The sequence below is a fragment of the Vanellus vanellus genome (assembly GCF_965231255.1).
Source record: "Vanellus vanellus genome assembly, chromosome: 7".
Taxonomy (NCBI): Eukaryota; Metazoa; Chordata; class Aves; order Charadriiformes; family Charadriidae; genus Vanellus; species Vanellus vanellus.
This window is the reverse complement of record NC_138912.1, coordinates 4,561,435-4,574,413: the sequence shown is the minus strand read 5'-3', so window position 1 is coordinate 4,574,413 and position 12,979 is coordinate 4,561,435. Positions and strand designations below refer to the sequence as shown.

At 55.3% G+C, this 12,979-nt stretch overlaps 1 protein-coding gene across 1 annotated transcript in view; it reads right to left on the bottom strand.

Annotated features, from left to right (window-relative positions):
- Positions 1 to 2,568: 2,568 nt before the first annotated feature.
- The window catches only part of FAM53B (family with sequence similarity 53 member B), a gene marked incomplete at both ends in the record, with an annotated part of 33,254 nt that continues 22,843 nt past the window's right edge, over positions 2,569 to 12,979 (bottom strand). Inside the window, one exon of the mRNA XM_082486563.1 lies at positions 2,569 to 2,877. Within this exon, the coding sequence (XP_082342689.1) occupies positions 2,569 to 2,877 (309 nt within the window). The remainder of the gene's footprint in view (positions 2,878 to 12,979) is intronic.

Sequence of the window (12,979 nt, the reverse complement as noted above, 5' to 3'; positions counted from 1 at the left end):
TATATATAAATCCACATTACCTCTACAGAGAGAAAAAAAAACAAAAACCAAAAAACAAAACTTTTAAAAAGTAAGGCTTTCTTAAACTGAGAATAAGTACATGAAATCATACAAACCCAACGACCAAATACCCAACAGAACACCACCGCGGCCTCAGAGCCGTCGCTAACTGCAGTCTGTGCCTACGCTAACGCACCCAGTTTAAGGCCATGACTCATTGGAGAAGCGTCTTTAGTAAGGCAACCGGGTTGTGCTGTATGTAAACTGAATGCTACGGCTCCGTCGAGCACAGCGGGGCAGCGCTCCGTGGGTCACCTTCCTACCGGGGGGGTGGGGGGGGTGGGGGGTTAGCACGGCACCGGTAGCAGCCCTTGGAAAGAAAACAGAAGCCCTTAGAAACTACAGCCCTGGTGATGCACACGCGAGTGAGAGCCCACCCGGAGCTCCGCAGCAGCAGCCGGATATGGATTGGGGTGAATGTGCCCTTTTTCCCGTCAGTTGGGAGCCGGCAGCTGAGGAGGTGCCCGCGGCCAGCGGGAGCTGCGCGCCCCGAGACTGGGGAGGCGTCAGCGGTGGGGGGTGGGGGGGGGGTATGGAGCATCAGGAAGACTCAAAGCCGAGAACGGTGCTGTGGCTGTGCCGCTGTGGGGACACGGACCGGAGGGGACACGCCGGCGTGGGCTGGACCCTCCCGAAAGGGCTGAGACGGGCAGCGCCTTCCGCTACAGGAGGGCTGAAAATGAAGCCAGGATGCATTTTCTTTTGTACGATGCGTCAAGCGACGCTTTAAAAGAGCTGGAAGGTTCTCCAAAATGAAAAGACATCCCTCTCGGCCCCTTCCCCAAATATTTGGGGCTGGCCCTTGCCTGCCAGCGCCTGGCCTGGAGAGAGCGCGGAGGTGGCCGCTGCTGCCAGCGAAACCCCTGCGGCGGCAGGACAGGGATAAAGCTACAGCACAGCTGATGGGTTCCACTGTGACGGGAGACGCCGCACGCATCCCGAACCGCCGCAGAAAAAAGTGCACTAACACCACCAGAAATGATGAATAAAACCTGTACCAGTGGCTCTCAGCCCTTTCTGAGTTACAGACTCCTTAAAGTCCATAACTTTAAGGGTTAAAGCGAAACAGGAGGGTTAAACCCTTAAAGGCTTAACCCCCGGTTAAACAGGGGTGCCGAACCCCATTAAAAATGTCACCAATCTTCAATGGGTGTTGGTATCAATGACTATCTTTCCTTTCTCGCTTTTGCGGAGCTCAGGAAGTAAAGCCTGAGCTTGAGGGAACTGGCAGAAGATGCTGGAAGCCACTCGTACAGCTTTCCTTGAGCTTTAAACAAAGAAAAAAAAAAAAAGTGGGGGGGGGGGAGAAAAAAAATATATGTGTGTCCTTCTAAACCTGTTAGCAAGTGGACAGCTTATTTTTACCAAAGCAAATTCCTATTGTACAAACGTAATGGTCACCGCTTTATCCGTGCTTGAAAAAGGCACAGGAAAAGTTTTCAGTGCTGCTACCTGGATTTTCAGCCTTTCGCCAGCTGACTTTGTCAAGTAACCCCGCGGCGTGTCTCGGGCGCGCAGCCCCTTCACAGTAAGACAGAGCACAAAAAAAAAAAAAAAAAAAAAAAAGAGGGTGGCAGCTGCGCCTCGGGTAGCAAAGAGGGCGCAGCCGCCGGTAAATGGGTAAACGGCCCAGCCCCGCTCAAAATCGGGTGTTGGGAACCCGAGCGAGGCTGGCACCGAGCCTGATCGGGGCTTTTTCCCGATGGGTTTGAGAGAAGGGACTGGGAAAAAGAAAAACAGGGAAGAAAGGCATTTGAGCATCCTCGGGCAGCGCCCGCCGAGTGCTGCTGCGGATGCCGCCCCACGCTGGAGCTGTGCGGGCGGGGGATCCCTTTAACTCCTCATCATCAGGAAAAGGAAAATAAAATACAATTTTTTAAAAAAAAGTAAAAATCCAGCTCTTACCATTATTAAATTGAAGCCAAACGCTTCACTTGTGATTTCCTTCTCACGGCACAGCCAGGGACGTGGGGGAACACGGGGGGTGCCGGGGCCGCGCGGGATGCGGCAGGAACAGAGGAGCCGCGGCCGCCAGCCAGCGCTCGCTTCGCGAACCCCAATATCCTGGTTTTCCCCCCATTTTTTTTTTTCCAGTCCCGCAGCTGGTGGTTTCTCCTTGTGCATCCCCTTAGAAACAAGCGCAGGCGGGACCCGGGGCAGCGCGGTCGGCCCCACCAGCTGCAACTCTACCTTTGCAGAAGCCATTTCCTCCCTAACGCGGGTTTTCGGCGACGCCTGCGCCCGGTTTCCTCGCTCGGGCAGGCAGTTTCCTCCGACTCGCTGATGTCTGGCTACAGTAGTTACGAAGAAATTCAAGATTTGCACACGCACGCGCGCACACGGATTGCTCTAAAAAACCTGACGAAATTTTGGCAAAGCTGCTCCGTCCCCTCCAGCCGGCGGGAGGGGAGCGGTGGCAGGACCCCCCCGCGCACCCGGTGCTGGCAGCGGGGAGCCCTCCGCGGCTCTGCTGGCCCGACCCCGGGGGCGAGAGGACCCCCTCCCTCCTCAGTTGTTTTCTATCTGCTCGATATCGATCTCGCCGTCCAGCTGGAAGAGGCTCTCGGCGCCCGTCCCGCCGCCCCGCCACGCCGCCCCGTCCTCCTCCTCCTCGCAGGAGAGGTCGTCCCTGCTGGCCTGGCGCTCGTCGGCCCGCGAGCGCGGGGGGTCCGGTACCGGGGTGCAGGCGGGGGTCCTGCCCGGCATCACCTCCGGGGAGCGGGGGGCCGTGGTCCATGGCTGGGGGCCGGGCAGCCGCTGGGCGCCGTCCTCGGCGGCGGCGCTAAGGCAGGTAAGGCTGTTGAAAGTCTGGCGGTTCTGCGAAGGCAAGGGGAAAGAGGCAGCTGAGAGAGGCGCGGGGACGGGGACCGGAGGCAATGCTGAAGCTGTGATGGGCTACCAGTTACACCAGAGGAGCCGAGAGTCCCCTCACCCCCAAACCGGTGAGCTGCCCCCCTCCCCATCCCAGCAGAAAGCAGAGAGATCAGCAGAAGCGCTCAGCTCTTGGCCGCCCGGTCCCCGGGAGCTGGGCAGCCGCTGCCAACCCCCACCTCCCTGTGCCTCTCCCATCCCTGCAATGGGCGATGGCATCAAAAACAACCCCCCCACACCTGCTCCGGCTCGGCCCCATCACCCCCTCCAGCTCGCACACCCCCCCGGCGCACCGGTAAGGCAGTACAGAGCTGTCCTGCCAAAAATAAACGCACGTTTCCAACAACGCCATTTATGAAACCAGCCAAGAAGAAACTTCAGCCCCTTCTCCAAGCAGCTGGAGCTCGTGTGCGGCTAAACCCACCGCTGTGATGGCTCATGGCTCTCCTCCCTTATTAAAGACCGTGCGAGGTCAGCTCCCTGTCCCTTGTCTCTCTAACGAAGAGGCTCCGCTGGCCAGAACCCTGATTTAGTTTATGACATACTGTCACATCTTCAAAAGGGACTCAAACTCCGACAACGACGAGGAGCTCACAGGCATTCCAAACGCTTCAGACACAACCCCTCGGAGATACCGTCTGACCACAAACGTGCTCACCTGACGGGGCATGCCTTTCACCCAGGCTGTTTTTTAAAGGAGCTAATGAAATCCCAATTAGTGAATGCCAATGGAAATACCGTGGCCATCCCGCTGGCTGCGGGGCAGAGCGCCTGCTCGGAGCAGAAGACCGCAGAGCATCTCAGCAGCTTGTGTAAGCCAACGTGCGATGGTACTCTTGCTTCACCAGCCACCTGCCCCAGCCACGTCCCACCCAACGGGTCAGAACGTCCATCCCATAAATACCCGGGGGAAAGCAGCCCCCGCCTTAGCTGAAGATGTTCACCTGATCTGTGGCCCCCAAACCCTCAGCAACCACATGGATAAATAGGTATGAGCACAGGAGCATCAGCGCTTCCCCTCCTCCTTACGGCTGCCTCTCCTCACCTGGGATTTATGTGCAGTAGGAAACCCAAAGCACAACGAGCCGGGGCTCCGGGCTAAGAGATCCCTCGCTTCTAAAGATCCCTGTCTCCGGGGAGGATTTTTTTAGTGTCAGCTGAAACCTCCACGATGAGAAGACCGCAGCATGGGTACACGGCTGATATTTTGTCTACAGGCTGTAGGAGACGGGCTCATGAAGAAAAACTACTCTGAAGGAGAAAAACTACACTCCATGATAAGTCAGGGGTGTCAGCTCGTGTCTCGGGGGAAATATGGATGAGGTGGGATTCCCCAGAGGCTTCACCAGCGCCTGGCGTCGGTCAGTATTTTCTTGAACAAACTGTCTGGTGGGGTTAAATCTGCAGACACAGACGGCAGCAGCTCTTTGAGAGCCTGGAGCAGCAAGAAGGTGGCACGTCCAGACAAGGTGGCCTCTGAGGAACAGCTTAGGAAAAGTGGGGTTTAGGCTGGAGACAGAAAATGGGGGGTGTAGGAGGGCGTACTGTGTTTCCAACAATAAAGACCCTGGAGCACTGCTGAAGATTCCTGAAAGCTGTAAAACCTCATCACCAGAACCCGTTACTATAGGTTAGATGAATGTCGCTAAACCAACATTGCTGTTGGGTTGCCTGGGGACAGCAGGAGGGTGTAGGGGAGCTCTTGGGGTCTCCCGCACTGGTTTATCCGGGGGAAGGCAAACCCTGCCGCTGTTTCCATCACGGCTTCTCTCCGAGAGCCGGGGCCAGACCGAAGCCGGAGGAACCAGGAGAGCGTCGGTGCCCACCCGGAGCGACAGGGCTGCTGCCTGCATCTGCTGCGGCACAATCCAGGACCAAACACGCAGCCTGAAGACACGGCCTTGATCCAAACATCCCCACCGACGTTCCCGGGGAATTAACGCATGTTTTACTTGAGGTATTTTTTCTTTCAAATCCAGGTAATCTGGCAGTAATCCCACCAAAATAACTTACCCCAGGCTGTAAATGAAGCAAAATCATCCTGCTACGTACCCGCTGAGGGATGCAGGACAAAGCCCCACCTGCTTCACACTCCAAACATTTCCTAGGAAATCCAAGGAACTTGTGCTGAATTCGTACCCACTGACCACACGTCGCTGAGAGGCTTTGGGCACTGCGATAAATGATGCACCACAGTAAAAACGAGTAGTTGCAGGAGACGTATGTGAAAGGAGAAGTTCCTGCTGCCCAAGGAGAAGTTGGCCATGACCCAAGCTGGGAGGCCTACATCTCACATGGCCTTCAGCCTCCGAAACCTTCCAAAAACCCCACGAGCCCCAAGCCTGCGTGAAAACGCAGGCTTTTGTTCCTTAAAAACCCAACTTCACCCAGACCCCGCGTCATCCTTCTCACATTTTTTAAATACAAGCCGTGCCTCTCCACGCAGGGCTGTCTTCTAGGTGCCGAACGCGCAACAGCTTGAAGCAGAGATCTGCATGTTGTGGTTAATGGACAACTTGTAATTACCACTGCACTTGGAGAAGGCCTGAGGACACAGGAGAAATATTTTCTAAGCACTTTAAAAAGTTTGCAAGCGTATTTCCAACAGTGATTTAGGCACTTGAAAGCTTCAGTCTCTTGAAAGTCAACAGCCCTCTTAGAAGTGCAAATCCCTTCTACAAACAGAACTCTGGCACTTCTGAGAACATTAATTTTTCTCTTTGTGCTAATCAAGCTCATCTCCTGGCTCCAGGAGATGACCCCTGGGCTCGGTACCCGGGCGCTGGCGTGCCAGGCTGCCGTGGGTGGGCTAGAGCATCCTGTGAGGATAGAAGATGCTCTACAACGCTTCATGAAGGAGATGGGCGACATCTGTAACGACGAATGAAGGAGGATGCAACCTGGAGAGCAACTAAGCGGGTCCATGGCACACTGCTCCTGTCCAAACATGAAGCGTTTCCAAGCTTGGACACGTCTCAGAGAACAGCCGTGAACGTACTTGACTTTCAGGGAAAATTTGCATTTTATTGGACTTTGGCAAGATAATCAAGCCAACAGCTTCATTTTCCCTGCTCAAATCCACACATGCCGCAACCCAACATTTTCCACGAACAGCCTTGAGTCGTTCCAGGTAGTATTCGTACCTTCCCTGCGAGAGGATGGAAAAACCCTTCCAACGGTCCCACAGCTTCCAGCGCCGCAGCGGCCGCCCATGGAGGAAGGCCACGTGCGGGCGCCGGGCGGAGGCGCTCCCTCTGACGCAGGTTTGCCGGCGCTCGGTTCGGCAAAGCGAGTTTTCACAGGCACCGGCTGCCGCAAAACCCCACGCCTCACCCTCCCGGTGTGGGGGATGGCCGCCGCACAGCCGGGGTCGGCAGTGCGAGGGTGTGGGGATGAATGTTTTGGGGAAGGGTCCCCCCAAGATGGCGATAACCGAGGTAGCATCGCCGGTGCCGGCCGCGGAGCAGCGGTGGATCAGCCACCACCATCAATGCAGCGCCTGTTCTCAACCCACCAGGAATTTTTTTACTCATTTTTTTTATTTATTGGGTGAATTTAGCGCGTGCTGAAGTGCTGAGCTGGCAGAAGTGGGCAGTCAAGTCCTCTATTGATATCGGCCAAAGAGCAGTTTGGGTGGCACAAGGCGGCGCTTGTTCCCCATGGCCAGGCAGCCCCGCGTCCCCTCCGAGCCCCTCCGCGACCTGGTCCTTCAGCGCCCGACCCAAAGGGGTATCAGCCGTCTCAAATGCTGTTGGTCTCAAGAAAACTGTGGGAATCCAGACACCCTCCCGGGTCTGACACAGGTGGCTTTTGGGAGATGCTTCTGGCTATCCTGACTTCACCCAGCGAGCGTCTGTAATACACCTTCCACCCAAAATACCTTTGCTCACAACCACAATAACCCATTTCTGACCATTTGGTGCTGTTTTTTCTTCCCCTAACTCTCCCTGAAGCTGCAGCAATCCGGGATTGCCCATGCTGGGCAATCCCTCAGGCAGAGGAAGAAAATGAGACGTTGCTGAGCCAAGCACCTGAAAAATCATCTAAAAATACAAATAAGAAACCCTCGGCCACTTGGAATTGGCAGCCGACCTCCAGAGCAAAGCCCTTCTTGCGTGGTGCTGGCAGAGCTCAGGGTACATCTCGTGATGCTCCGCACCGAGCGGGGACCAAGGCTAAAAGCCAGGAAGGCTGCGGGAGCTGACTCACCCCCACATCCATCCTTTTCCGCAGGTTTTCCCTCCCCTTGAGCGTGTGTCCCTGCGGGGGACGGGGGCTGGAGGCTGGCAGCCCCCAGAGCAAGCAAGCTGGAGAAACTCCTCAGCAACATTTCTCCGTGGGACTCTTCCCCTCGTAAAACAGCCAGCTGTGAGCTTTTCTCCGAAACACGGCCCTGCAAACACGGCGGATCTGCTAGAATAAATATTAGCAGGACCGCGGTCCCCGCGGTGATCACGGCTTTTGCGCAAACACTTTTTTTTTTTTTTATTTTATTTTATTTTTTTTCCGCCCTGCCAGGTGATTGCCGCCATTTTCCTGGGGAAGGTGTAACGCTACAAGCTGTCAGCACCACCGGCCCTACCTACCAAGCTGTCATCACCTCCCGTTAGCACACTGGGCTACAGTCGCTTTATAAAGCTGAAAATAACCCGGTGCCAGAAGGAAGCGGGGAGCGAGCGGTGCTGCTCGTTGCGGGGATGATGCGGCTCCGCCAGCCCTCCCCAGCCAGCTCCGGCCACCAAAGTCACCTCTGCCGGGGGCTCCTCTGCCCGACTCGGGTTTAAATCGCTCTCCGAGGCAAATAGCTGCTGCAAAACACCTTCATCTGGGTTGTTACCTGCTGCTTTGGGCGTTTGCATCACGGCCAAGTCCTACCTGGCACTCACAGAATCATAGAATGATTTAGGTTGGAAGGGACCTTGAAGATCATTGAGTTCCAACCCCCCTGCCATGGGCAGGAAAACCTCTAAATAGACCAGGTTGCTCCATGCCCCATCCAGCCTGGCCTTGAACACCTCCAGGGATGGGGCAGCCACAGCTTCTCTGGGCAACCTGCGCCAGGGGCTCCCACCCTCACAGGGAAACATTTCTTCCTAATGTTTAATCTGAACCTGCCCACTTCCAGTTTAAAGCCCCTCCCCCTTGTCCTATGACTCCATGCCCCAGTAAAAAGTCCTTCCCCAGCTCTCCTGTAGCCCCTTTAGGGACTGGAAGGCCGCAATAAGATCTCCCCGGAGCCTTCTCTTCTCCAGCCTGAACAGCCCCAACTCTCTCAGCCTGTGCTCACAGCAGAGGGGCTTCAGCCCTTGGAGCATCCTCGTGGCCCTCCTCTGGATGCGCTCCAACAGGTCCATGTCCTTCTTATGTTGGGTACTCCGTGCTGCCAAGGAGGACGGATGGGTGCTTGAGACTGGAAAATGGGTTTCCTTTGGTTTCAAAGTTCTGCAGAACTGCATTACAGCAGCCGCTGTTATTCAGGCCGGGCACACACGCACCCCCATCACTCACATTCAACACTCTCCACTGGTTTTAAGGCACCCACAGTCTTCTCCAGCTCCATCCCCAGGCTGGTATCCCCGAGGCCGGTGTCCCGGTGAGCGGGAAGGGGAGGAAGGGAGATGAGGAAGGAGCCGCCGCAGGCACCGCTCGGTCCTGAGGCTGGAAAAACCAACCTCTCCTCTTCGTAACCGCGAGGAGCACCTCAGGAGCTTTGCCAACGGGCACAGGCGCCGGGGGCCGTGTGCCGGCCCCGCACGTTGCCGGCTCGGTGGACATCCCAGACAGGTCTCACCGGCACCTCGTTGGCTGCTGTTTGGCCTCCCCCAAAACGTGTGAGACGCGGCCGTCTCGCCCCGAGTGGCGCTGGAGACCGCTGCGGCCTGCGGCTCGGCAGCACCGGCTTCCAAAATCAACACTGCCATCGGAGGGGGGAGGCCGGGGGTCTTACACCAACCCCGTCCTCCCGCAGAAAGAGCCTCTGAGCGATGAATGAAGTGTCGGGAAAGAAATGACTGAAATGCCCGAGGAAGGAAAACACAGGAGGCAGTTATGGGGTACGTGAAATGCAAACGGAGCTCGTGTGCCTGGTGCGGAGACGGAGCTGAGATATACGCACTGTTGCCATGTCAGGGAGCGCAAACTCATCTGCTATATTTTTTTTTAATTTTTTTTTTTTTTTAATTTTATCTATGGAGGCATTGAGTAATTTGCAGGCAGCCCTGCACCCTTCGTCATGCCGACGTGGTGCAGAGCGTGCCCGCAGCAGCATCCCCCGTACGGAGGGGACGGCTCCCCGCCCTGCTCCTGGCGGGTATCACGATGCTGCCCTTGTTTTCAGGGTCTGCCTCCCCTAAATATTATTCTGAGGAATAATATTTACATAGCCCCGATCCTAATTTTGCAATAACGGGCGCCAGCGCTTCAACGGCGCATTGAAAACCTACAGCTTTAGCAGATAATTTGGCTTTTATTCTGTTTGGTGTGAAAAACAGCTTTCAGGAGCAGGCTTAGAAATATCAATTATCCTACCAAGTTGCTTCACACTGCAGTATTAAACAAATAAACCTAAAAAAAATCAAGAAGGAGGCTTTAAGTCATTAGTATTAATGCTGCCTTTGGAGCCCATAGAGTTAATTTGGTTTTGCTCATAGTTTTGCTCTTGTCTGGAGTGAGTTCTGTAGCTGCCCCAGTGACAATGAGGATGTTTAGTGGGTTTCCACAAACGCAAAAGAAAAAGTTGTTCTGTGAACCACCGACAGGAATCCCTCTGGTGCTACAGAGCCCCAGGGAGATGCTGGAGAGACAAATCCCAGAAATGACGGAGAAATACAGCAGGCACGGCTATGCATGGAATCAGAGAGCAGTGATGCTCTCTGGGGCATGACCGTTCCACCTGTGCGCAGCATCCCACAGCATCCCGCATGTGGGGACGTAGTCCCAGCACAGCCACCTGGCCCATTCCCATTCCCAACAATAACTGGGAGAAATCCTCCTTTCCTGCCAAGAGCACGTATTTTCCCTAACAGACACTGAACCTTTCGCTGGAGAAACCCGTTAGCTCACACAGGTCATCAGGCAGCCCCACGAGCTGTTACTGTGTATTTATGTATTTATTTCCAGGTTGCCCATCCCTCCTGTGCCCGGCCTTTCGCAGCATCCCCACCTTCTCCCTCTGCATCCCGAGAGGCTGCGGCAGAGCATCCCTGGAGCACCGCAGGGCACTCACACTGACACGCTCGGTGCTGCTGACAGCAGAGCAGGGATGGTGGCATTGGGGCCGGGTGGCTCTCCCGGTGATGCTATCGCAACACCACGGATTTAAGTGGAGCGGTTCTGGTGTGAGCAACAGTGAGCCTGAACCCGGCTGGTCCCCAGAGCCAGCAAAACTTCAGGGTTCGGAGGGGCTCATCTTTGGGGAAATTCAGAGATGCTGTGGTATTTCGACTTGTCTCAAGTCAGAATGAAATATCACTAACATGGATTTTTTTGTTTAATTTTTTAAACCACAATTCTTAAGAATCTCAGTCTTGTTCCATTTTCATACTATTTGCATAGTTTTCACCACAGAAGGGTTATTTCTATTATGCTACTCTGGTCTCACTTCATGCCCTAAATTATAAGGCAAGACCTTAGAGAAATTACAAACCAAACTTTAAAAAAATCTCTCATCCAACAGCTTTAACAAAATGCTTTTCCCAAAACTCTCTCATCTCCCGGAATCAGCCTGTGTCAGTGGAAACCTGCTCCAGCTGCACACTTCCACCTCATTTCTCCGGGTATAATTCACATAGCGGCACCAGCGGCTGCCCGGCATCACGGCCCACACCAATCTTGTCACCGGCACAGGGACAGTGTCACCTCATTGACACCACCTCCCTGGCAGTGACATGAAGCCTTTATTTGCGCCAGCACGTTGATTAAAATATGCTCAAAAGCGCTCGAGAAAAATAGGTGACTCCCCGTCGGGATACCATAAACGCAGCGGGACACCACGTCCTCCGCGCCGGGGAGGTGCAGAGCGGGATGGATCCCGCAGCGATGAAGAATTGGATGGCTGCAGGTGCGGAGCATCTCATAGCTTCAGCAGCGCCGTTAAAAGTCAGTAAAGGGATAAAAACATACCGCGGATGACCATAAATCCAGAATTTGTGGCAAGGCGGCACTGCGGCGTGTAACCCTGGGACACGGAGCGCGAGGCAGGAGGTGCAGGGCTGCACCTAATCCCAGTGTCTCGCCTCCCGCAACACACACAGAGCAGCCTGACCGCACAGTGACTAATTTCTGGTGGTAATGGCAACCTGCTTTTCCCCGAGGGTCGAATTAACATTGGGTTGGACTAAAAATATGAAGGGAGTAAGTAATCTGGAGTCATGACCCGTAACAGCTCTCAGGGCACCTGCACCCACCGTCGCACCCGGCACCGTGCCTTCCTGCAAATTAAAAGCAGACTTGAAGTACACGTCGCTTTTCTGACACAGTCTCCACTTCAGGCTAACCCTCAGCATCCTTCTTTTGAAAAGAAAACCAAACTGCCCTCCCGGTTAATTTAGCGCTGCTTTCTGAGATGCTTTGGGAGAGTTTTGCACAGCAAAAGACCCCCAAGTAACTTCTGACCATCACTACTGAAGTTTTGCATTGAAAAACTATTTTCTACAACAGCACCGGCTGCGCGGGAAGCTGCGGCCACGCTGCCCTGTGCCCCACGGAGCCGCTCTCACCGCTGTGCTGGGCTCAGCCACAGATCCAAAATCCGCACCCTGCTCCAGCCTTCGAACGCCTCCAACATCCTCTGGCGGAAGATGTGATCGATGAAGCACCTTCAAGGGGAGAAAAACCCGACCACCGTCTGCAAATCCTGCCGCCGCTGCGTCCACCTGAGCTGTGGGAGGGAGCAGCAAGCCTGGAAATCTCCCGGAGCACCGGGGTTTGGGTGGGTTTTTCTAAAAACAGCGTGAACAACCACTTTTGGCCACCAGTTTCAAGCATATCAATTCATTCAAGGACGAAGCTCTCTGTTTTATAGAAGCTGTTCTTTGGGTCCACGAAGCGTACAAGCCCAGGCACCAGATGGTTAACCAGCGCGCGGTGAATCAGACGCGTCTTGGGGATATAATCGGGTTTTGTGTGTGTTTGGGACACACACTACCAAGCTTTGTTTGCTTTTCCAGCCCTGTCCTCCCATGTGAGTGCCAACAAGGGTGCAACACCCCGACCCCACATCCCTGGACCTCGTGGGGGGATGGAGCTGAGAGCAGGGGATGGAGCTGGAGCAGGGGATGGAGCCGGAGCAGGGGATGGAGCTGGAGCAGGGGATGGAGCCGGAGCAGGGGATGGAGCCGAGAGCAGGGGATGGAGCCAGCAGGGGATGGAGCCGGAGCAGGGGATGGAGCCGGAGCAGGGGATGGAGCCGAGAACAGGGTATGGAGCCAGCAGGGGATGGAGCTGGAGCAGGGGATGGAGCAGGGGATGGAGCTGGAGCAGGGGATGGAGGTGGAGCAGGGGATGGAGCCGAGAACAGGGGATGGAGCCAGCAGGGGATGGAGCCAGGAACAGGGGATGGAGCAGGGGATGGAGCTGGAGCAGGGGATGGAGCCGGAGCAGGGGATGGAGTCAGGAACAGGGGATGGAGTCAGCAGGGGATGGAGCTGGAGCAGGGGATGGAGCCGGAGCAGGGGATGGAGTCAGGAACAGGGGATGGAGCCAGCAGAGGATGGAGATGGCAGCAGGGGATGGAGCTGGAGCAGGAGCTGGAGCTGGGAGCAGGGGATGAAGTCGGCAGCAGGGGCTGGCAGGGCAAGATACCCAGGTACCATGGGGTCCTTTGGCACTTGGACCCCTCCCTTGCACAGACGAGGGATGCTGCTGGAGGAGCCCGTCCACGCACACAAGTCCCGGCCCACGCTGGAAAAGTGATTTCATGGCAGAAATGCCCACGTCCCTGGGCACAGCCCATTTCTGCTTCCACAGCTGAATTTATTTTCAGCCCATTGTGTCTGATGAGTCACAAATTTATAACTGGGGCAGATGGGATCGTTTCGACTGTAAAATC